At 41.2% G+C, this 25487-nt stretch overlaps 1 protein-coding gene across 7 annotated transcripts in view; it reads right to left on the minus strand.

Annotated features, from left to right (window-relative positions):
- Window positions 1–25487, minus strand: part of LOC132881984 (polycomb group RING finger protein 3) — a 182903-nt gene that overhangs the window by 23971 nt on the left and 133445 nt on the right. For all 7 annotated transcript variants that reach the window (XR_009654093.1, XM_060915118.1, XM_060915120.1 and 4 more), the window contains exons 3-6: window positions 17962–18079; window positions 16711–16807; window positions 7198–7253; window positions 6942–7052 (exon numbers count right to left, since the gene is read on the minus strand). Coding sequence is in view for 6 of the 7 variants with exons in the window: in XM_060915118.1 (XP_060771101.1) it covers window positions 6942–7052; window positions 7198–7253; window positions 16711–16807; window positions 17962–18079 (382 nt within the window). In the remaining variant the exon portion in view is untranslated. The remainder of the gene's footprint in view (window positions 1–6941; window positions 7053–7197; window positions 7254–16710; window positions 16808–17961; window positions 18080–25487) is intronic.

A 25487-nucleotide genomic window follows, 5' to 3' on the forward strand; every position in this document is an offset into this window, starting at 1 on the left:
TATATAGGACACAGTTATAGAAGTGAGCTATTTATAATCATGTTAGCACCCAAATGAGGATGGGTTCCCTTTTGAGTCTGGTTCCTCTCAAGGTTTCTTCCTCGTGTCATCTGCGGGAGATTTTCCTTGCCACCGTTGCCACAGGCTTGCTCATTGGGGATAACTTAGGGATAAAATTAGCTCATGTTTAAAGTCTTTAATTTTCTGTAAAGCTGCTTTGTGACAATGTCTGTTGTTAAAAGCGCTAGACAAATAAACTTGACTTGACTTGACATTATGTCAAGAACCGCTCAACTAAGTAAAGAGAAACGACATCCATCATTACTTTCAGACATGAAGTGTCTTTTAATTCATAAAAATAAAGAGAACCCATTGAATTAGAAGGTGTGTCCAAACTTTTGACTGATACTGTGGGTAACCGATTATTAATTTAAACCCTAATGGCCACGGACGCGAGTTGTCACCTACCAAACCAAGTATTTTTCCATTTTATTTTACAGTAAATTAAACTGTGCACTGGCTTTTCTTTTGACTCAGTATAGCTTCTTTCTGTTCACCCAGCCATTAATGGATCTGCACAAGCCATGAGTACAGCAAGGGAATAAATAAGTGCCATTTTGAAGAGCATATTTTTTGCAGCATCCTGCTAATCTAATTTTCTATAAAATGAGTGCATGAGCTGAAACCCGTGGTGTGGTTTCATTTATCATTTATCCAAGTCAAACAGAAACACAGAAAGCTCTTACGGGCTTTTAACACCATCTTTTCAATTTCTCTTCGTAAACTTGAATGAGAGGAGTTGTTGTGTTTTTTTAATTGTTGATGAGGACAGCTTGTTTCAGCCCAATGCAAACACAGGTTATTTGCATTATATACATTCAGGTGTTTGCTTGGGGTCCTTGCATCTGTGCATTTCTATTGCCTTCAAAAGCTTTTGATAAATGTTTTGAATCATCTATAATTCATTACAACATATTTATGCATTCATTATTCATTGCCTGCTGCCCTGCCTTACACTAAGCTGGTGCAATAGATGGTGGCAAAAACAACCGCTCTGACTCCAATCTCATAGTTTCATCATTTAACACCCTAGAATAGTAATCAGCACACCACCACCAACCCAAAATGCAATTATATCAAACTCATTCCCAGTCACATTTATAACACACACAAAACACTGTCACACCTAATTAATGAAAACACAGTCATTTGCAGCTCATTCAATAACCAAGGACAAAGTGGAATTAATCAGTCCGGAAAGAAGTGTCCCTCACCTCCAACAGACAGATGGACTAAAATCACCAGAGAGACCTAAAAGAAAGTCTGACAACACATAGACCAGCCAAATGAATGATTTTTCACAATGAAGGGGTAATCTTCACTCCATGGGTGACAGGGCCTTCAATGTGGCTGGCCCTAAACTCTGGAATGCCCTTCCACAAGCACTGCGCCAATGAACAACACTATCCACCTTCCAAACTCTGCTGAAAACACACCTCTTCAGAATGGTTTTCCCCACTGCCTCTTAACTGCTCCCATTGCGTCATAAAAAAATGCCTTTTCCATATTTTCAGTTTAACTCCTTTTTATTTTTGTGCCGCCCACCCTCTTTGTCTAAAAAGTCTAAAGTCCTTCCTGCACCGTATGGTACATTAGGCGGCGCCAATCTCCATTTCTGTAAACCTCGGCCTCTCGCCTATTACATAGCTAGGGTTACAGTGGGGGGGCTGGTCCTCTGGTAACCACGAGAGTTTGACTCCCTACTCACATCTGTATTGCAGCGTGCCTTGCCAGACGGCAGTAGGTGCCATTTTAATGATGGTCTTTGGTATGACCCGACTGCAAGTAGAACTCGCGATCTCCCGATCGAGAGGCGGACACGCTAACCACTAGGCCAACTCGCAGTCACCCTCTTTGTGTTGCCCCTAATTTGTGGTGCTCTTGTAGTACCTCGTTTAAGTGTTTTCTCTACTCATAGTTTTGTCTGTGCATCTGTTCTCTTCAACTCAGTGTTGTAGTCAAGTCACTAAACCTCAAGTCCGAGTCCAGTCTCAAGTCCCCAGTGTTCAAGTCCGAGTCAAGTCCAAGTCATTAAAAAAAAATTCGAGTTGAGTCCGAGCCTAATCCACTATTGATCCGAGTTGAGTCAGAGTCCAAGACTTCAACCACACCATTTGACGGTGGCTGTTTCAGCGCCATTAACATTAGTTTGTTCCTGAACATGATGTATGAACAGGTGAATGTGCATTCTCTTTGCCAGGGAGTGCAAAGTATTCTGTCAGAGATGGTTCGTAGACGGATGTAAGTGCAGAAGGTGTGTTTATTAGTACAAGTAAAGACAGGTAAACAATCCAAAACGGCAGGCAAACTCATAAAATGGTGAAACAGTCAATAGGTCAAGCGAGGCACAAACAGGCTATCGTAGACTCGGCAGAATCAAAGACAAGAAACAGGAAATCAGGGATCAGGAAACAAGGCTCAGTAATGTGTCAGCAACACAACTCAATACTTCGCAAAGTGTGTTTTCACAGGTTTTATATCGGCACACTGATTGCGCCTTAATCCTACGCAGTTACGAGTCGTTTACAAGAGTCTGCTTGGCGCGCATGCTATCTGGAGCATGCCTGAGAGTCTATCTGATGCACACACCAAGGTGCGCAGGTGTATGACCCTCTTGCACGAAATTAGTACAAAAATTAATGTAGATATAAATATCTTATGCCAAATTATTATGGTATGTTATAAAAAATAAAGAAAAAATCCGAGTCCTCATCTCCAATTTATGAGTCCGAATGCAGTTAATCCACAAGTCTGAGTCCAAGTCCTCAGTGCGCAAGGCCAAGTCAAGTCATGAATCCTTAAAATTACGGCATGAGTCGGACTCGAGTACTACAAGCCTGCTTCAAGTGTACCATGTCCTCAGTGTTTGAGTACGGTGGTGTAGTGGTTAACACTGTTGCCTCACAGCAAGAAGGTCCTGGGTTCAAACCCAGCGGTCGGCGAGGGCCTTTCTGTGCGGAGTTTGCATGTTCTCCCCATGTCTGTGTGGGTTTCCTCCGGGTGCTCCGGTTTCCCCCACAGTCCAAAGACATGCAGGTTAGGTTAACTGGTGACTCTAAATTGACCGTAGGTGTGAATGTGAGTGTGAATGGTTGTCTGTGTCTATGTGTCAGCCCTGTGATGACCTGGCGACTTGTCCAGGGTGTACCCCGCCTTTCGCCCGTAGACAGCTGGGATAGGCTCCAGCTTGCTTGCGACCCTGTAGAACAGGATAAAGCGGCTACTGATACTGGATGGATGAATGGATATTATTATTATTATTATTATCATCATCAATGTTGAATTTATTCAACGGTTATAAAGCATTGCATAAATCTTCTAACAACATTCTCAAAGCATTAAGAAATGTTCTTTCAGCAGAAGTAAATTAACAACTTGAGAACTGAAAAATTACAGTGACAAATTTTCTTCATGGCTCCCAAGCAGAAAGTATGTGGCCTATCATAGGGAGATCACTTGTTCAAATCCTGAAAATGCCACAGCCATCAGTCAGGAGACCAAGATAGCAAAAACTAGCCGTGCTCTTTGGGTGGGAGGGATGGTATACACACACTCTCTCTCTCTCTCTCTCTCTCTCTCTCTCTCCTGTTAACCAGAGCAACACTAACCAATCATGGGCATCTATGAGCTCAACTAAATGGAAGAACGCAGTAGCTCTGTGATGTGACATGACCAACAGCAGTTAGAAAAGATGACATGAGGAAGCTGGCTGTAGTATCCTAGAGTTAGCCAAAGGGTAGAAATTGACAAATGACCAAATTAGGAGAAAAATTGGGTAAAAATAGCTTTTTTTTCCCCTTTCAGTCCACCCATAATGAAAACTGCAGGCTGTTTTCTCTTCTCACTTTCATCTAAAACGTTTACTAAGATATATTTTTGGAACGCTTATGTTTTAAGGGTCCTTTGTAGCTACCCTTCAAATGAAGTTTGACTGATTGTCGAGATGCACCCAAACCAGGGGAAATTACTTCCTGAAGAAACACTGAATATCCTCTCACTCTCGCTCATTTCTCCTGCGAGCAGAGCAAGCCAAGTGAAAGGGGGCTAAACTGGAGTAGGCAGGCTGTGCAACTGTGAAAAGGGGGAGTTCCTGTTAAATTAGATTTGCTGCTGGCGAGAGGGGTGGGTTGAGGTTTATTCTGCGCCTGTTTCTGTCCTGGAAAGAGGGTCTGTGTGAAGGACGGACTAATCTTGCTTTCAGAACTTCTCGTATGGCTTCTTTAATAGGCATGATGAAGGTATTAGGGGGAATACAAAGTCTCCTTCCAAGGACAAATTTGGAGATCTAACTAGGACAGGAGCATCTCTGGGTAATAGAAAATAACAGCAACTGGGAAATACATCTTTCACCCAATTATGTAATAAAGTGGTGCAATGGTGTTGCTTTTCTAGTCTTGTTTCTTACTGTGAGTTGCATTCAGGTAGAGGTATGTGTGTTATGTTTGTAGGAATGGATGTTTGTTGTGTTTTTAACTGCATTTCTTTTTTGGTACATCGTTTTAATTCTTACACATACAGTGTCTTGGAAAAGTATTCATTCCTTGGGGTTTGTCCCGTTTTGTCGCATTACAAGCTGGAATTAAAATGGATTTTTGGAGGGTTAGCAGTATTTGATTTACACAACATGCCTACCACTTTAAAGGTGCAAATAGTTTTTTTTTTATTGGTGACACAAACAATAATTAAGATGAAAAAAAACCCCAGAAATCTGGAGTGTGCATAGGTATTCACCCCCTTTCGTATGAAACCCCTAAATAAGAGCTGGTCCAACCAATTCACTTCATAAGTCACATAATTAGTTGATTAGGAGCACTCCAAACAGGTCAGAGACAAAGTTGTGAAGAAGTATGGATCAGGGCCAGGTTATAAAAAAATATCCCAAACTTTGAGTATCCCACGGAGCACCAGTGAGCACCAGGCTTGCTCATTGGGGATAGATTAGGGATAAAATTAGCTCATGTTTTAAGTCGTTCAAATTCTGTAAAGCTGCTTTGCAACAATGTTTATTGTTAAAAGCGCTATACAAATAAACTTGACTTGACATTAAATCCATTATAGCAAAATGGAAAGAATATGGAACCACTACAAACCTGACAAGAGAAGGCCACCCACCAAAACTCACAGACCGGGCAAGGAGGGCATTAATCAGAGAGGCAACAAAGACACCAAAGATAACACTGAAGGAGCTGCAAAGATCCACGGCAGAGATGGGAGTATCTGTCCATAGGACCACTTTAAGCCATACACTGCACAGACTGGGGCTTTATGGAAGAGTGGCCAGAAAAAAGCCATTGCTTAAAGGAAAAAAACAAAAAGAAAACACATTTGGAGTTTGCCCAACAGCATGTGGCAGACTCCCCAAACACATGGAAGAAGATTCTCTGCTCAGACTTTTTGCCCATCACGGAAAACGCAATGTATGGTGTAAACCCAAGACTTCCCATCACCCTGAAAACACCATTTCTAAATCGAAGCATGGTGGTGGCAGCATCATGCTGTGGGGATGTTTTTCATCTGCAGGGACAGTAAAGCTGATCAGGACTGAAGGAAAGATGGATGGCAATTCTGGAGGAAATCCTGTTTGAGTCAGCCAGAGGTTTGAGACTGGGACGAAGGTTCACGTTCGAGCATGACAATGACCCTAAACATACTGCTAAAGCTACACTGGAGTGGTTTAAAGGGAAACATTTAAATGTGTTGGAATGGCCTAATCAAAGCCCAGACCTCAATCCAATTGAGAATCTGTGGCATAACTTGAAGATTGCTGTACACCAACGCAACCCATCTAACTTGAAGGAGTTGGAGCAGTTTTGTCTTGAGGAATGGACAAAAATCCCAGTGGCCAGATGTGCTAAGCTAATAGAGACATACCCCAAGAGACTTACAGCTGTAATTGCAGCAAAAGGTGGCTCTACAAAGTAGTGACTTTATACTTTAAAGTCTTTAATACCTATGCACACTCCAGATTTCTGTTTTTTCATCTTAATTATTGTTTGCATCACAATAAAACAATTTGCACCTTTAAAGCTGCAGGCATGTTGTGTAAATCAAATGGTGCTGACCCCCCAAAAAATCCATTTTAATTCCAGCTTGTAATGCAACAAGACAGGACAAACACCAAGGGGGATAAATACTTTTGCAAGACACTGTACGGACCAGTACTGCAATTTCATAGTCCAAGATAATGACAAACACTTAACTTTTGAATGTTGAATCACTTTCGACTTGGACTCGAATACTACAGGTTTACATCATGCACTATGCACATATTCAAGCCACCTGCCAAGCAGAACAGACACCATTCGAGCATCCGATCATTCGTACTGCCATTTCACTTCCTTCCACAGTATTCAGCTGAGAAAATAGAGCAAAGAGTTACTCAATGCCCCCCTTCCCATCTCACACCTCCTCTCTATCTGTCAGTCTTTTCTTTCTCTGTCTTAGAGCGAGCAGAAGCACAAGCTGATGGCGCAGTGCAGAGTTTAAATGAACTCTCTCTTGTGAGACGTAGGCCTGCCAAACGCGCTGCGACAGTCAGGAATGAGAGACCAATTCTGCTTCCATTTGAGCCTTAATTACCAAAGCCGGGCTTGCACATTAGGCCAACGATTAAGGCTACAGGCTTGGCAAGCCCCTGGGTAGCCATCCACAAAGCCATTAGCACCTACTACAGTGCAGTTACTGCGCATTAAAAGAGCCGCACTGTAATTGGGCCGAATGACATAACAAAACACGGTGTGGGTGGAGGGTGATGAAATAGCAGATGCCATGAATGCCCTGTTTGAAGGTGGACGATAATAATACTAATCAGTCGTACTGAAGCTCTCCTGTAACTTTTGCTTCATACCACTTATGGCAGAGAAAGTGTGGGTAGAACATACCATTACGTTGCGAGTCCAGGTGGGCCTTCATGTTGCACAGCTCTCCTTTGATGTCCCCGGGTACCTCCATGCCCAGTTTCTGATAAAAATCTCTCTGCTTTTTCAACTCCGCTGCACAGAGAAACATGTAGAGACTGACTTCAAAACGAGCCTCTTGGTGCTCCAATAAAAACACTTTGTGTGTCCATTATCTATGGATGACACCGAGTATCGGATGACAAATTAATTAATTAATTAATTAATTAAAACCAACAACCTTCTTGGAGTCCCGGCACCAGCTTATAGACAATGTCTTGCATTGTTCGGTCATGGCTGAGAAGGAGAAGGAGAAACGATAATGTGATGCACGAGGCGACAAGGAGAATTCGAGCAAGAACATTACACATGTAACAAACAGATCAGTAATCCATGTGGGTAATTTTCATTTAAGTACTGCAGCAGCACCATTAATCATAATTTAAACATGATAAGCAATTGACTTCCTTCAGCTGTTAAACATAAATGATTTAGATAAAGTGGGATAATTGGCTGACATGGGATGTCAATGTTTATTGACTGGTGTATTAAATCTACAAGCTCCCAGTTCATGTGTTTAAATCTGACTCATGGTGTGTTGTGTTTTGAAACATTTTCATTTTCTTAAACACATTTAGACCGAGACTGCAGACAAATACACTTTATTAGGCACGCAAAGCAAACTCAAGATAATTCGACAAGATAGTTTAATGCCTGCAGTTATGACAGACTCTGCTTATATTTATAATTTACAAGATAATTCACTAAAGTGACATAAAAGACAGGTTTTACTGAGACAAAATAAAACAGTGTAATAATGGATGAGTGACGGCAAAAAAGTAAAGAGGAAAAGAAATGGTAATCGTAAGAAATGCTTGAGCAATCATCATAAAATTATAAATGTGATAAATATAGAGGAATAAACAAACAAAGAGAGAGAAAAGTAAAAAGAATGAAAACACAAAGCGCTGACAGTTGAGACTCTGTCGAAATCATACCTGTCAACCCTCCCGTTTTTCCCGGGAAATCCCTTATTTTGACTTATTTCCCGCTGTCTTCCCGTTTTTTTATTTTCCCGAAAATATCCCGTATTTTCACAATATATAAACATCCCGTATTTTCACAATATAAAAAAGTCGGTAGGTCCAGAATTCATGACGCGCCTCTGACAGGAGTTTACAGCAGGAAGTCGGGCCATGAATTCACGTCCCCGCCCTCTCAGGCATCAGTAATTACAGAACTACGTCCGGAGGCGAGGCTGAGCAAGTGATTAGGTCCAGTGTTGCCAGATTGGGCGGTTTCCCGCCCAAGTTGGGCAGTTTCAAGTGCATTTTGGCGGGTTTTGAACATATTTTGGGCTGGAAAACGTCAGCAGTATCTGGCAACACTGATTAGGTCTGAGGTGAAGATGGCGATGCTAATAGCTAAGAAAAACATTAGCCTCTCTTTCTTTGATGATTTCAACAAGTGCGTGGCTGGAATGTTCCCAGACTCTTCCATCGCAAAGAAATTTTCCACGGGGAAAACGAAAGCCTCCCAAATAATCAAAGGTAAGCTACACATGTTTACATTAAGTACAGTATGTCCTGGCTAAGACCTCATAAATAGCCTAGTGTAAACTAATTGGTGTATTAACTGTTTTATCCACTCATTGTCTATTTTATTTTCTATCTGAAACTTACCCATTTTAAATCACTCTTGGTTTAATATCTTATATTACTCTTTATCTCTTTATTACTCTATCTATCTATCTATCTATCTATCTATCTATCTATCTATCTATCTATCTATCTATCTATCTATCTATCTATCTATCGTTCCGAGGCCATGACTATGGTAAAACCATAATAAATTGCAATGGAATTTACTTTATTGACTGGTTATATAATGACCTTTCTTATTTTAACATAAGATACGTATTTTAGCCCTTAATTTGGGAAATAACTGGTACCACTGAAAGCAAATAAAAATAAATATATAGTTTATTCACAAATGCACTCTATAAACCATAAGCATATTGAGTTTGGGTCTTGGCTATCACCAACATGCACCAGAGTACAGGAAATCACAAATACTAGATAGAAAATTGCCCCCCATTCAACTACACACCCACTTTTGGTGAAGGGTATGACTTTCCGAAATTTTCCCTTATTTTGAGTTAAAAATCTGAGAAATATCCCTTTTTTTCAAACCTCAAAGTTGACAGGTATGGTCCAAATATACAAGTGCCAGTGCAAATTGTTACTACAGAACTATTAGATACTGAATGAGTACATGAATATAAACATGATTTGCATTGCTGCCAGGACCACTGTCAAAGCAGCTATTAGACAGTTATTCTATCCACACTCACTGGATATGAGCAATCACGCGCTCGGATTGGCTACTCTACTACTAGGCTATGAGCTCATATACCGTGAGTAGAGAAAAACAAAATGGCGGAGCATGTTGCTGAACCAACCGAGGACGAAATAAAAACTCTAGTTGAAAACAAAACCTCAAAAAATAGAAAAAAAAAGCAACAAAATATGGAATGAAAGTATTTGATGGGAAGAACGTATCTTTTATTTTTCAAGAATTATTATTATTATCGCATTTTTCACAAATTGCTCCTGTCATTTCACCGGTTTGTTTACATTCTTCATCTTTAAGGATTAAAATATGTTGAATTTTTTTAGACTGGTTCAAAAGCTCAAAGAAGTTTTGAAAATTACAAATCACAGAAATGTCCAAGGAAGAATTAAATAAATGTCTAAAGCTATTCTATACCTCGGCACGACAGCAAGACGGCACTTTCTACCAAAAAAAAGAACATTGAAGTCAATTCGTGCAGCCATTGAGAGGTTTTTAAGAAGTGCACCTAAGCAGAAATTATTTTGTCGGACGTTTTGGATGAAGTATTTATTTATTGAATTTGCAAAAAAATAAAAATAAAAATGGGCGGCACGGTGGTGTAGTGGTTAGCGCTGTCGCCTCACAGCAAGAAGGTCCTGGGTTCGAACCCCGGGTCCGGCGAGGGCCTTTCTGTGTGGAGTTTGCATGTTCTCCCCGTGTCCGCGTGGGTTTCCTCCGGGTGCTCCGGTTTCCCCCACAGTCCAAAGACATGCAGGTTAGGTTAACTGGTGACTCTAAATTGACCGTAGGTGTGAATGTGAGTGTGAATGGTTGTCTGTGTCTATGTGTCAGCCCTGTGATGACCTGGCGACTTGTCCAGGGTGTACCCCGCCTTTCGCCCGTAGTCAGCTGGGATAGGCTCCAGCTTGCCTGCGACCCTGTAGAAGGATAAAGTGGCTAGAGATAATGAGATGAGATGAGATAAAAATAAAAATGCTCCGTTTCTCAAAATCCAGTGAATGCAGATAGAATAAAACCGTTATTCTACTTAATCTTGTCGTACCTGGCTTATGGAGCACTTGCATGTGACGTCACAGCCGATCCAGATTGTGACAGACGCCATCTTGTCGGTCAAACGCCATATTCCGCCTTCTACTTCTACTTCTGGTTCTACTTCTGCTTTTACTTCTACCTTTTCTTCTGGAAAACCCTACTATATACAATTCTACTACAACGGCTGCGGCTACAAGCTCTCCCTACCTGTGCACATTTTTTATGTTTTTTGTGTGTATTTTTGCGTGTTGTTCGTCTGTACCGGACTTCAATATCCACTACAACCGTATGGACTTACTGGACATTGGTTTCCAGCAGAAAATGACGGTTTGTAGCGATTTCCATCGCATGCACAACATTCCGGACGAGAAAAAAAAAAATTCCGGACGAGATAGCGAGACCAGCGGGGTCTCCGTGGATTGTTATCGGAAGCAAAGCGAAGGAGGCGGCGCCGGGAGCCGAAGCAAAAGCGAGGCTGCAGAGCCGGCCTGTTGACTAAGCTCAGAAAACAGCCACTCAAATCTCCACTGCCAAGCCTCTACCGCTCCAACGCCAGATCCATGTAAACAAGACGGACGAACTGGAATTACCTTATTCTATTCTATAATCGGCTGGTCAGTGCTATACTCAATACTTAAGTGACTTACCCATCCAATGAGGATTCTTGTTTACAAGATGCCACATCTGAGTCGCTGACAAATCCTGAATTTCTGTAAAGATAACTGTGCAGAGATTTATAGGCACACAGTGCTTCACCACTGAACAGCGAGGGAAAGTTAATGAGGTAATTATACACGTCCGGGTATTCCGCTGGCAGTTCAAAATCCGGTCGTGAAAACTCCGTCCGGAAAGCCATAAGGGTCACTAATCTGTAGATCGTTTATTTTAGACATATATCTAGTTATCTGTTCATTAGAAAAATGAGCCGTGTAGTCCGTCGGTTGAAATTGATCCATTCTGCACACGAGTGCAGCAGTATTCAGCGGTGTTTTTGACCGACAAGATGGCGGTTGTGTACTTTCCGGTCACGTGACTGCAAGATCTCTATAGCCAGGTCGGTGCTATGTGCCTCATCGGCTATCAGCTCATGTACGACTCGATTTCATGGAATAATTGTTAATTTAATCAACATCTTCTGATCAATCAGAATTGAGAATACAACAGCACTGTGGTAAACAGGTTTATACATGTACAATGCAAAATAATGCTATTCCTAATTATTTGCTACATAATGGTATTAACCATGATTATTTTAATGATAGGATTATTATTTTAGCCATTATTATGTTGCGGTATAAATCTTTAGCATCAGTTTGATTACTATTAACTTTAATCTGCAACAATCCAGTGAAACACTAGCACTGTGTGTTATGACAGTGCAGCTTTTTAGCCTCTGCTTGTCCCTGTGTTTGTTGGTTCTCTGGAGACACAAGCCCTGAGCCTGTGATGATGAAGCCTGATACTGAAGCATTCCTCGGAGGCCCAGTTACCATGCCGTAAGGCCTTAGGGCTCAGAGTCCCTCAGGCCTGCCAATAAGAACAGCCAGAACAATCTGACTGCCTTCTTGACTATATATATATATATATATATATATATATATATATATATACACACACACACACATATATATATATAATATGGCGACTTGTCCAGGGTGTACCCCACCTTTCGCCCGTAGTCAGCTGGGATAGGCTCCAGCTTGCCTGCGACCCTATAGAACAGGATAAAGCGGCTAGAGATAATGAGATGAGATGAGATGCCTCTGATGTTTCCAGATAAGAAAATACCTGATCTTAGATTAGGACTGTGAGCTGTGAGTCAGCGTACACAAGCTCTGAAGCTCGGGTTTGTTAGTACATGAAAGATAAACCACACACACACACCGATGTGTGTATATCATCCCAGTTCAGACATGACGGAGGTTTTTTGCAGCATTATGACTGCAGCATGAGTGAATCATGAGTGGGGTTTTTTTACAGCCATGTTTGCTAACTGCTTCAGTCTTGAGTCAAAATCAAAATCAAATCGCGAGTGAGTCTTTCTTTTTAGTGAGAATTCTTCTGGGATGCTACTTTTGTGCAGTAACCTGATTTTTTACATAAATACACTATAGGTATACACACACGCACACACACTTGCTGCCGTTTTTCATATTTTATATCTTGTTATATATTTAGGAGTCCTTGTGGTCTTTTAGACAGATTTAATTGCATTTAGGCAGAGCACGTTGCAGCATCCGCTCAAGTCCGACTCTGTGTTGTGCCATAGTGTTGTACACTCCACGTCCACAAAATGCAGACTCATACCACAGGCAGATCGCAGTGAAGAGCTCAGTGTGTCTCGGTGGCCCCCTGCTGGGTTGTAACAGGCTCTGCACAGTATTGTACATGTCTGTACATGTTTGTACGGGTACACAGGGTCAAGCCTGGTTAGTGCAGCACACGGGGGATAAACAAGCCCAATTAGCAAGCACTGTGATGCCCCAGCGCAGGCGCACAGAGGCCTGGGGATGAGAAGGGGTCTGCCATTTAAAGAGATGATCAACAGACTGTGGATGCATAAATATGTTTGTCTGTTCAGCCTCAGTGAGATGTAGCTGGTATATAAAACACACAGAGTTGTTAGTCAATGATCAAACAGCACAGGTGGATAATACGCACAGCAAATTCAAATTAATTATGTATAGACAAGAAGGACACTTCAAACTGAAGGGGCACGCAGCATTGTTACCGGCTCTCGAAACATCACCACCTTTTATTTTTACACGCTGGTGAGCTCTCACCAGGCTGCAGGTCTGAACCTGCAGTGCATTTGGACAGCATAGTGAATATTTAATGTATTTAATATTTAATAAGCTGCAAAATAGGGTGGAACGCTGGAGATCAGCCAGGTACTTTATGACAAGCATAAATAGTTGTATTAGTGCTTTTAAAAGTACAGCCTTTATGCTCTATTCCACTGGGAGAAAACGTTTCATTTTTAATGATGATCCTGAATCGGACACTCGGTAGCTCTGATGCCAACCAAGCCTAGAGGCCTGCAACTTGTTTATCGCTATCCAAAATTGAGGTGAAAAAAGTATTTGACCTGAAATTACTCCTGATAATTTTACTACTTGAACATGTATACGTTAGAATGGCTGTGCATGACCACTTTCAAATGAAAAGAATGAGAAGTCCTCTTCAATTGTTTCACATTACGTCAATTTAGCGTGATATATATCACATGTTTAACTGTTATTCCACGAAATCGAGTCGTACACTACCGTTCAAAAGTTTGGGGTCACTTTGAAATGTCCTTATTTTTGAAAGAAAAGCACTGTTCTTTTCAATGAAGATCACTTTAAACTAATCAGAAATGCACTCTAGACATTGCTAATGTGGTAAATGACTATTCTAGCTGCAAATGTCTGGTTTTTGGTGCAATATCTCCATAGGTGTATAGAGGCCCATTTCCAGCAACTCTCACTCCAGTGTTCTAATGGTACAATGTGTTTGCTCATTGCCTCAGAAGGCTAATGGATGATTAGAAAACCCTTGTACAATCATGTTAGCACAGCTGAAAACAGTTGAGCTCTTTAGAGAAGCTATAAAACTGACCTTCCTTTGAGCAGATTGAGTTTCTGGAGCATCACATCTGTGGGGTCGATTAAATGCTCAAAATGGCCAGAAAAATGTCTTGACTATATTTTCTATTCATTTTACAACTTATGGTGGGAAATAAAAGTGTGACTTTTCATGGAAAACACAAAATTGTCTGGGTGACCCCAAACTTTTGAACGGTAGTGTACATAAGCTGATAGTCGACGAGGTGAGTAGCACCAAGTTGGCTACAAGCCATGTATGACAAGACTGAGTGGAATAACTGGTTTATTCTATTCACATTCTACTCACAGTAGATGAGCTGATAGCCTAGTAGTAGAGTAGCCAATCAGAGCATGCAATTGCTCATATCCAGTGAATGTGGATAGAAAGATTTTATATATACATTTTGTAATGTTTCATTCAAGTTTCCATTAATGAAGAGTTTATAATATCAACGAAACTGACTTCATGTTAAAACTGTTAATGTTATAGTCATGTTGTCTGTTGTTGCCCAAATGAGGATGGGTTCCCTTTTGAGTCTGGTTCCTCTCAAGGTTTCTTCCTCGTGTCGTCTGAGGGAGTTTTTCCTTGCCACCGTCGCCACAGGCTTGCTCATTGGGAATAAATTAGGGATAAAATTAGCTCATGTCTTAAGTCATTCAAATTCTGTAAAGCTGCTTTGGGGCAATGTTTATTGTTAAAAGCGCTGTACAAATAAACTTGACTTGACTAATAGAATTTTTAGTATAACCGTGTGTATGCGTGAGCGTGTTAGGGGCTCATGACCCGTTCATGAACCCAGCGCTGTGTGTGAGAAACGGTTAGCACGTGGAGGAAGAGATTAGCAACAATGGCAGTCGGTCCCCTGGGTCTACTAAATATTAGGGAATATCCCGTCAAAGGGAATATATACGATGACTAAGGACAGTTCCTTCTGTGGTAAGAGTTTAAATCCTCGCTTTCGATTGGGTTATGGTTTTTAACAGAATGTTCCACAAGGGTATAAAGGCCATCAAGAAAGGGGAGCAGCACGTGCGCCCCGAACCATTTTTTGCTCTGCTTTTCTCTTTGCATTGAGAAACCAACAATAAAGATTCTTTTTCTCTACTTGGATCCAAATGAGTGAGAGTTTTTCTTTTTCCACCGCAATATATATAAAATCACATAAAGCACATATACAGACGTGTTTTTATCGTTACATTTTTATATCTGTATATTGTATAGTAGGTTGTTCTTGGGATTTTTTTTTCTATTTTATGTTGTACAGTGTCTTTTTCTTTTCACATGTCTGATAACTTGCTGCTGTAACAAAACAATTTCCCAGCTTGGGATCAATAAAATAAATCAATCAATGTATCTTCATCAAGTACAAAACAAAACATTATGAAGAGCAATAGAAAATGTTCTAGCAGATCATTCAAGTTGAGTTTACATAGATTTCTTGTCTGTTAGTAGAAAGTCTAGTACTTTTGGTGACAAAATGTGGTTGTCAGAGACGCGGTTGGAGACGGATGCAAGCGCAGAAGTAATCTTTATTAGGAAAAGTGAAAACACACTGGCAAACAATCCAAAATGGCAGGCAATCTCATGAACGGAAAACAAGCAAAAGGTCGGGCAAGGCACAAACAGACTATCACAGGCAAAGAAGAAAAAAAAACGGAAACAAGGAGCAAGCACAGGAATCAGAAAACCAGGAACTCTAACGTGGAAAATAAAGCTCGGTAATGCGCACTGATGTGGCACAATACTTCGCACTGAACGTGCGTTTTCTCAGTCCGAGAGTCCTTCAGGTGTGCGCACCAGAGCGCGCAGGACTGACAGTCGTCTTGTATCACAATCTTTCACTACTCGTCTGACGGTGTAATGAACCTCTTTGGAAGAGGCCTGTGATTGGTTATTTGCAAGAACTGTTTCATTCAAAACCTTTTTCTTTTCTGGTGCCAAAAAGCTCATTGCATTACAGTGTTTTAAAGTGTATTTGTTACGGTTTCTTTTTTGCCAGAAACCACTGTACGGATGTGTGCATAGACAGTTGCCAGGCTGCACCCCTGAAGATGCTGAAGCTTACAGCCAGAAAAGTGTACAATCATACCAGATGCTCCATGAGCCATCCAGGGTAGTTGTTTCTCTTGGATGAACACCAATTTAACACAGATTTCAACAACAAACAGCAGCTGTACAACTGGCTTTAACCTTCGCCTGTATGACCATCATGGTCCAGAGGAAGGCAACAACAGTGGCAATGAAGTGCATATGCAATAAAAATATCAAACTGTACCACAAAATGAGCATCATGGCTTGGTCAGACTTCTCACTAAGCGGACCATGAATCAAGACTTTTACTGCCCACACAAACATTTAGCAACGTTGGTTCTAAAAGTAGCACGATTTATTCTCACTGCAATGTTTAATGTCATAATGCTGCAGGAGTTTTCATCATCACGTCTGAAAAGTACAAGCAGCAAGACAGACACAGAGTCAGACAGAGAGAAAGGGCAAAGACGAGGCCAGGCAGGCTACACCCACTCTTCGCTTTTTATACACATTTTGTTGCACATCACTTTCACGAAGGTGAAAAGAACCAAGCGCACAGAGGATGGAGCAGAACACAGCTGAGAACATGACTCCCTACTGTGCTGTGATGGGCTGTACTTTGTCAGAGTCATCTGCATGCCGTGTGTGTGTGTGTGTGTGTGTGTGTGTGTGTGTGTGTGTGTGTGTGTGCGCGTGCGCGCACACGTGTGTGTATTGGTCGGCTCTGGTTGCTGCAGTACACACTCACCCGATATACTGCAGTGGATGGCTCTGGTGAATGACAATCCTACACGTGGGGCACGTGTTGTTCTCTTCCAGATATTTCACTAAACAGCTTCTGCAGACTGTACACACACACACACACACACACACACACACACACAAAATATTGTTTGATCACTGGAAATGCATACTAATATCCTGCAAGTAAGTAAAGGAATGTAAGGATGACAGAACAGTGAGCAGCTCCACATGATGTCTTGACTAATTCTGTTATAGAGCTTAAAAAAAAAAAGGAAAATGAGACGTGACATAACAGTTCTTTCTTTTCCTCCTACAGTAAAAGAGTCCAACAAAGCCCATGTTATATCCGTGAGTGGCACAAGGGCCCCCTCTACTGTTTATTACTGCTATAAAACAAAGTTAAAAAGCTCTGTAGATTTAGACAAATGCTCCAAAAGGACTGTGTGGACTTTGTACGTCTCTCTTAATGTCTGAATAGACTCAAATGCAGTTTTATAGGTACAGCTACCTTGTAACTACACTTATTAGCCATTTTATATTGATACCAACCACTGAAACTATGCACAATATGTCATTTTCAGCACTGACCCAGACACATTAATGGCACTGTAGTGTGTGTGTGGTGCTGTATGAGTATATCAGCAAACAGTCCTTGTGAGTTCTTGTAAGTGTAAAGTTGGAGACTAGTTCAGGTTTTTTTTTTCCATGTACAGTGTGTGGTAAGTGTGTGCTAGCCCCTCATCAGTGTCAGTTTATTGACCAGCGGACTGCCACTAGCTGCACATTTTTGGTTTACGGACTCTTCTCGACCCAAAATGGGCAGCGAGGTGTTCAAAATCCCATCACAAATTGTATCAATACCACACACACACCATCTTACAACAACCAAGTCAGTATCACAGTTGAGGTAAGAATGAGACAGCTCCCAAAATAAATCAAGCCCCCATGGGTCCACTCCATTAATGAATGTGGTAATAAAAAGGGGCTGGAAAATTGTGCATAGTAGCAGATGGACTACAGCCGACCGTAAACATAAGTAGGTGTGCTTAATAAACTGGCAGTATCAAAACGAAGTAAATGAAAGAGTGAAGGAAAACCATGTACATGAGATGTAGTGCTCTCAAGCACGATCATGAAGCAACCACTTCACATAGTCCAAGCAGTAATCACAAATTGTGAGGATACAAAAGAGTGTGTGTGTGTGTGTGTGTGTGTGTGTGTGTGTGTGTGTGTGTGTGTGTGTGTGTGTACTTACAGGTGTGTAAGCACTCTGTGACGGTGGTGGCGTCGATCAGGTACCCCTCACACAGGCGACATGTAATGTGGGCGTTAATGTCCCACAGTTTGATCTTCCTTGTGAGCATCTCGGGGTTCTGAAGAACAAACAAAAAAGGGTTTATTTATATATAAGTTAAATTTATATAGTGCCTTTCAAGAAACCCAAGGACGCTTTACAATTATAGACAAGGAAAAAATAAAAAATAAAAAAAATAATAAATAATAATAATAAAAAAAATTATAAAATAAATAAATAAAAAAGTAAAAAGTCCACCAAGTAGGGGTCAGGATGTAATTCCCGTGGTGTAGCAGCCACAGTCCCACCAAAAGGCGCACGAAAACAAGTCCCACATCTCCAGCACCACCACCGTGACGCCGTCAGCAACATCGCTCGAACACCACGCCGTGGATCCACAAAGCGAGCAGAGAAGCTCCGCCACACAGAGCGCTGGTGTGTCCCAAACCGCCTGCACAGCCGCCGCGACACCACCGAGCAACATCGCTCGGAACATCACGCCAAGCACTAAAGCACAGAGCGCTGGACAACCACGATGTTAAAATGAGCAACGAGCTCACTGCAGTCCATAGCTGGGAGCGCAGGCATCACCCACAGGGAACCAAGGCCTGGAGGGAACCGACGCCCAAAACTGGGTCCGGAGCCACAACCGGCGGACAAAACCCTCAAACAAACATCAAACTACACATACACACAGAAAAAAAATAATAATAATAAATAAATAAATAAAAATGAAAATAGAAAAAGAAATAAAATAATAATAAAAAAAAAAGCTCTGATGAGAAGCGGCAGCCAGAACGCGCACGACGTACTCTCAACCAGAAACGGAAACGAAAAATTATTCCACAAAATCGAGTGGTACACGAGCTGATAGCTGACGAAGCCCATAGCACCGAGCAGCACTGTAGTCGAATCACTAAACCTCGAGTCCGAGTCCAGTCTCGAGTAACCAGGGTTCAATTCCGAGTCAAGTCCAAGTCGTTAAAAAAAATTTAGAGTTGAGTCCACTATTGATCTGAGTCAAGTCCGAGAACAAGACTCCAACCGCACCATTTGACGGTGGCTGTTTCAGCGCCATTAACATTAGTTTGTTCCTGAACATGACGTATGAACAGGTGAATGTGCTTCTCTTTGTCAGGGAGTGTGAAGTATTCTGTCAGAGATGGTTGGGAGACGGATGCAAGTGCAGAAGGTGTGTTTATTAATACAAGTGAAGACGGGTGAACAATCCAGAACGGCAGGCAAAATCATAAAATGGTGAAACAGGCAATAGGTCGAGCGAGGCACAAACAGGTTATCGTAGACTCGGCAGAATCAAAGACAAAAAACAGGAAATCAGGGATCAGGAAACCAAACAAGGAAATAAGGTTCGGTAATGTGTCAGCAACGCAACTCAATACTTCGCAAAGTAAGTGTGTTTTCACAGTTTTTATATCGACACGCTGATTGCGCCTTAATTCTGTGCAGGTGCAAGTCTTTTATGGTACATGCAAGGGAATCCGCGTGGCGTGCACGCTGTCTGGAGCACACCCGATACTATCTGATGCACACGCCAAGGCACGCAGGTGTGACCCTCTTGCACGAAATTAGTACAAAAATTAAATGTAGACATAAATATCTTATGCCAAATTATTATGGAATGTTACAAAAAATAAAGTCTGAGTCCTCGTATCCAACTTATGAGTCCGAATGCAGTTAATGCACGAGTCAGAGTCCAAGTCCGAGTCCTCAGTACTCAAGGCCAAGTCAAGTCACAAGTCCTTAAAATTAGGGCACGAGTCGGACTCGAGTACTACAAGCCAGGCACCGAGTCGGCTATAAGCCATGTTTGACAAGATTGAGTGGAATAACTGTTTTACTCTATCCACATTCACTGGATTTTGAGAAACAGAGCATTTTTATTTTTATTTATTGCAAATTCAATAAATAAAAACTTTATACAAAACATCTGACAAAATAATTTCTGCTTAGAATGTAAACAAACCGGCGAAATGACAGGAGCAATTTGTGGAAAATGCTGTAATAAGAATTCATGAAAAAAAAATTTTAAAGATACATTCTTACTATGAAATACTTTCCTTCTATATTTTGATGCTTATTTTTTTTTTGGGGGGGGTATTTTCGAGTAGAATTTTTATTTCATCTTCAGTTGGTTCAGCAACACGCTGCACCATTTTGTTTTTCTCTACTCATGGTATACGAGCTGATATCCTAGTAGTAGAGTAGCCAATCAGAGCGCGCAATTGCTCATATCCAGTGAATGTGGATAGAGACATTTTGGAAGTTTCAGCACCTCTGAATCAATAATCTAAGTGAGCGTATGTAAATTTTGACCTTGTATGTATAATTGACATATAATTTTAATATAATAAGTGCAATTGCGCCCTATGATGACCTGGCGACTTGTCCAGGGTGTACCCCGCCCTTCGCCCGTAGTCAGCTGGGATAGGCTCCAGCTTGCCTGCGACCCTGTAGAAGGATAAAGCGGCTAGAGATAATGAGATGAGATGAGATGAGATGAGATGAGAAGTGCAATTGCGCCCTGTGATGACCTGGCAACTTGTCCAGGGTGTACCCCGCCTTTCGCCCGTAGTCAGCTGGGATAGGCTCCAGCTTGCCTGCGACCCTGTAGAACAGGATAAAGCGGCTACAGATAATGAGATGAGAATTATATATGCACAACCCCGATTCCAAAAAAGTTGGGACAAAGTACAAATTGTAAATAAAAACGGAATGCAAACATAAAACGGAATGCAAACATAACATTGCATTACATTTAGCGGTTATTGTTTATACAAAGCTACTGAAAAAAGGACAGATTCAGCAGCATACAAAATGTGGGGGCATACAGGGTATACAGGTTAATCAGGGTTAGTATATATGAGAGTTTTTTTCTTTGTTGTTTGTTTTTTGTAAAGGCTTTACCCCGTTTAAAACAAAACAAAAAACAAACAACAAAGAAAAAAACTCTCATATATACTAACCCTGATTAACCTGTATGCCCTGTATGCCCCCACATTTTGTATGCTGCTGAATCTGTCCTTTTTTCAGTAGCTTTGTATAAACAATAACCGATAAATGTAATGCAATGTTATGTAAGGTGATCGCCTAGGCATTCTCATTGTGAAAAGTAAGTCACATGTACATGGACTGGCATTTAATGTTGTATTTGTTCCTTTCTATTTGTTTTTTGTCTGTTCATCAGGGATGAGAAGGAAAAATATTTAAAAAGTCTGAAAAAACCAGGGCAGGGCCCATGGCCCAGGGGGGCGGGGCCCATAGCCCAAGGGGGCGGGGCCCATGGCCCGGGGGGCGGGGCCCAGGGGCTAATGATTTTTGGCTTTTTTTTTTTTTTACCCCAAAACCATTAATTTTATCAGCAAAAAGTTCCAATGTATTTGGAAATAAATTCCCCTTCTTGGTGGACTACCAGGTGAAAATGCTATGGTACAAGAGACTTGTTTTTAATCAATTCACATTTGATGAATTCAAAAAAAATCAACGCACCTTTTAATATAAACGAGCTCTACAGTATTATATTTCTGCATTTTTGCTATTCATGTCTTTGAATACTCTAATCCTTTACAATGAAGTGCAAACCAGAAAAAATTTCTGTCATATAATTCTCTGAAGCTTTCTTCTGATGTTATCATGGTAGCAGGAGGTCTTGCATATTAAGCAGGCAACATTCAACATCACTCATCACTTCCCTTTCAACTGTTGTGTGTACTAACGAGGTTTTATCTGGACAGGATGTTGTGTAATGTAATGCATATACCATACGGTCAATTTGAAGATCGAGATGGTGATTTTGAGTTAAAGAACAGGCATGTACAATGGGCATTACAAATTGGAAAAAAATTTTTAAATCAAAAACTATAAGTTCATCTCGGCCTAAAAAAATGTGGGCAGACGCTCCCGCGCGGCACATCCCAGCAATTCCCCCCCATGAAATGAGCAATAAGTAGGAGAGTTATACACGGTATCATACCTAAAATTTTATCAGAAATATAGATATGATACTATGATTCTCCCCAACATGCTACATTAGACAAGCTAACCTCATTTATAAAAAGATACACACTTATATATGAAGTGTATTTGATATATATGATGTATATTCATACATTGTTACTTTACGGAAATCTTCAATAAGTTTGGTCTTTTCATGACAGCCTGTTGTAGACCTAAATACAGAGGTGTCAAAAGTATTACCATTTATTACTCAAGTAGAAGTATAGATACTGTGGTTTAGAAATACTTTTCATGAAGTAAAAGTATCAACTGAAGCTTTTTACTCAAGTAAAAGTAAAAAGTATACTGATTTCTAAACTACTTTAAAGTACAAAAGTAAAAGTAATGAAAGAGGAAAAAATGCTATTAAGGACAAAGGCGCAGCCTAGAAGTCCACATACAGTCCATTCTCCTGACCCATTAAAATGTGTTTCATGGAGCACAAGTAATAATGACTTGTTGTCTGTAAGTGTTGTAATGGTGTAAAACTTCATACCTCAGAAGTAAGTTAATCAATACGTTTTTATTGAAAATGTATATATTAAAAAAAAACATTGTAATGTCCAAAATATTGTATAACGCAATATTTTTGCAGTATGCTGGCAATCATTTTGTGTCCAAAGTTGCATTGCATTCACTGTCTAAACGGCAGTAATAATACAGTATTTGAATGCTATGAATGAATGAATGAATGAATGAATACTACACTAACACTACTGTAAAATTGCAGTTTTTTTCTTTTTCATATGGGACGTGCAGTAGAGGCAGCAGGTTCCAGTTAAAATGCAAGAAAAACACTTTCTCATCTCTACTAGTTACTGGCTCACCGAGAGAAGTCAACAGAATGTTTGTGTTCCAGCAATGCGAGGCTGAACACAGGCGAGGAGAGAAAGGGTGGCCGCTGGAATGCCGACACACTACAAGCTAATATAACGTTTACTAAGCTAAGACCTGTCACTTTACTCACTAACACCCACCAAGATACCATAACTGCGTTTGTAAACTTAACCTGACTCAGAAAAGAGAATGCCGCATATGGTTCGTGGGGGGGGGGGGGGGGGGGGGGGATATTCCACTCCTGACAAACGAACGAGAGCCCGTAATTTACTAACGGTGTCAAAGTCAGAGCTCTGATTGCTGTGTGCTTGGAGCGCCCTGAGTGGCAGTTTATTAGGTGGACAAAGTAATATAAGTAATATAAAGATTGGCGCAATGAAATGCAAGTAACGAGACTATTATAAACGTAACGAAGTAAAAGTAAATGCTTGAAAATGTAACGAGTAGAGATAAAAAGTAGGTTGAAAAAGTATTACTCCAGTAAAGTAGAAAGTACCAAAATTTCTACTTAAGTAAAGTAACGAAGTATTTGTACTTCGTTACTTGACACCTCTGCCTAAATATAATGCACATGAAATGACACTCCTCACCTCAACATGTCCTTTACAATCATTTAAGCCACCATGGGCAATGCTGAAATCACTGCTGCAAACAGTACATCGCGCGAAACTGTCATTATTTTCTACCCTTATTAGACAGGGAGATTCTTTTGTGTAATCTGAGCTGAAGTGGGTTTTGTACTTTCGTTTTTGGGGGCGCGCGCTCTCTCTCTGCACTGACTCAACTGAAAGCTTCGGTCCTCGAGAAGAGGGATAAAAGCCCGCCCACACTGAAAGCTGATTGGCTTATTTTGCTGAGTAACCCAGTCAGGATGCTCTTTGTCTGGCATGCGCTACATGAACAGGCACACAGGCAGTGTTGCCACATTGGGTGGTTTTAAGTGCATTTTGGCGGGTTTTGAACATATTTTGGGATGGAAAACGTCAGTCATATCTGGCAACACTGCACATAGTCTCCCTCGCACGCGCACATTCTAAGATGTGTGATGCAGACCTTAATGTTGCACGCGCACGCTCTTGCTCGCTTCTATCAATATGCAGGAGACTCCCGGAAGTTCTGGGAGACTTGGGATGTCTGCGTTATAAGGTGACCACAGATCGTTAATCATCCCCCCCCCCCCCCGAAAATTTCTCAACGGATTTACATCGATCTCAAAAACGATCATTTTGGTCTGAAAAAGTCAGAAATCCGCCGATCGGCGGAAAATTCTCATCCCTGGTTCATATTCTTTTTGGGGGAGTAAAGTCAGTTTAAAAATGCCGTTAAATGCATAGGCCTATAGGCCAAGTTTAATGACCTTGAGGTTATCAGAGGTCATATGTCGTTTTACAAATGAAAAATGAATTCAGCACCCAAACATTTAACAAACAAGGCCATTTGCTAACTTCATTAATCATTTTAGTACATTTCATTCCTTAGAAAGCTGAGAAACTGGGTTCAGCTGAGACGTTTACAGGCCCAAAGTTCAATGACCTCTAGAGGTCAACAGAGGTCAGATAGAGCTCGGCATATTGCAGATTTGAATTCGGCACACCCAAATTGACAAAATAAGACTGTTTGCCGACTTTGGCCCACTTTACACGGGGACAGTATAAAACAAAAACGCAAAAGTCCGTTTTCGTTCTCACTTTTTTCCGCGTCTACACGACTGTTTTCAAGGAGGAAATCTGCGTCTATACGGTGACGCATAAATGTCTCCGCTATGTCTGCACGCATGCGCAACGTCTTCTGTCTTGTCTGATCTGCACATCTGCGCTGCTGTTCTGTCAAGTTATCCTACCAAGCCTACTACGCATGCGTGAAATCCAGGAGGGTAGGAAAATTCAACAGTAGTTTTGTCCCACCGATCAGCTGGGCTGATAGAAAATCGGTGAGAATTTCACGCATTTGCCGATTTTTATGTTTTGTGCGTATTGGTCGAGTCTTTGGCCGAGTCAAATAATTTGTAATGACTTGTTTTAAATAATAAAACGGTCTGTATGAGAACTTGCTAGGATAACTTTACAGAACACCGGTCCGGCTGAGGTACTGTAGTGCTCGAGGGAGGAGCAGGAGCAAACCGAAACTCTTTTAATCTGCCTTTATTAAGTAACACTCACTCTTGTTTCGGTGAAGAAGAGAAAAGGCAGTGTCCATCTCAGCAAAATAAACCCGTTCGGCTGCTAGTTTTGTTTTCAGTCTCGGGTTTATGGTTTCACGAGCGGCTTGAATAGGCGGCGCGCGCGTGTGCGTGTGTGTAACTTGGCGACACCAAACTGAGGAGCTCCAGCTGGGCGGGTGAGCAGGAAAACACATCTACTGCATTAAAACACAGGGCAGCTTGAAGGTCCGTTGGATCGATGTAATCAGACATGCTCTTACTTTTTTACTTACTTTCTTACTTCCCGGGCTGGCATGTGCAGTATATGACATATGTATGACGTAAACGCGTACCTGACGTGAGCAGATCCGAGCAGAGTTTCGCGTATTGGGTAGTTTAGACGGATATGCAACGGGGGCCGTTTTTAACTTATCCACTCTGGAAGGCGTTTTCAATTTTATCCGTTTTTCAGCCTCGGAAACGCCGTCCTCGTGTA

This window comes from Neoarius graeffei, chromosome 2 (assembly GCF_027579695.1).
Source record: "Neoarius graeffei isolate fNeoGra1 chromosome 2, fNeoGra1.pri, whole genome shotgun sequence".
Taxonomy (NCBI): domain Eukaryota; kingdom Metazoa; phylum Chordata; class Actinopteri; order Siluriformes; family Ariidae; genus Neoarius; species Neoarius graeffei.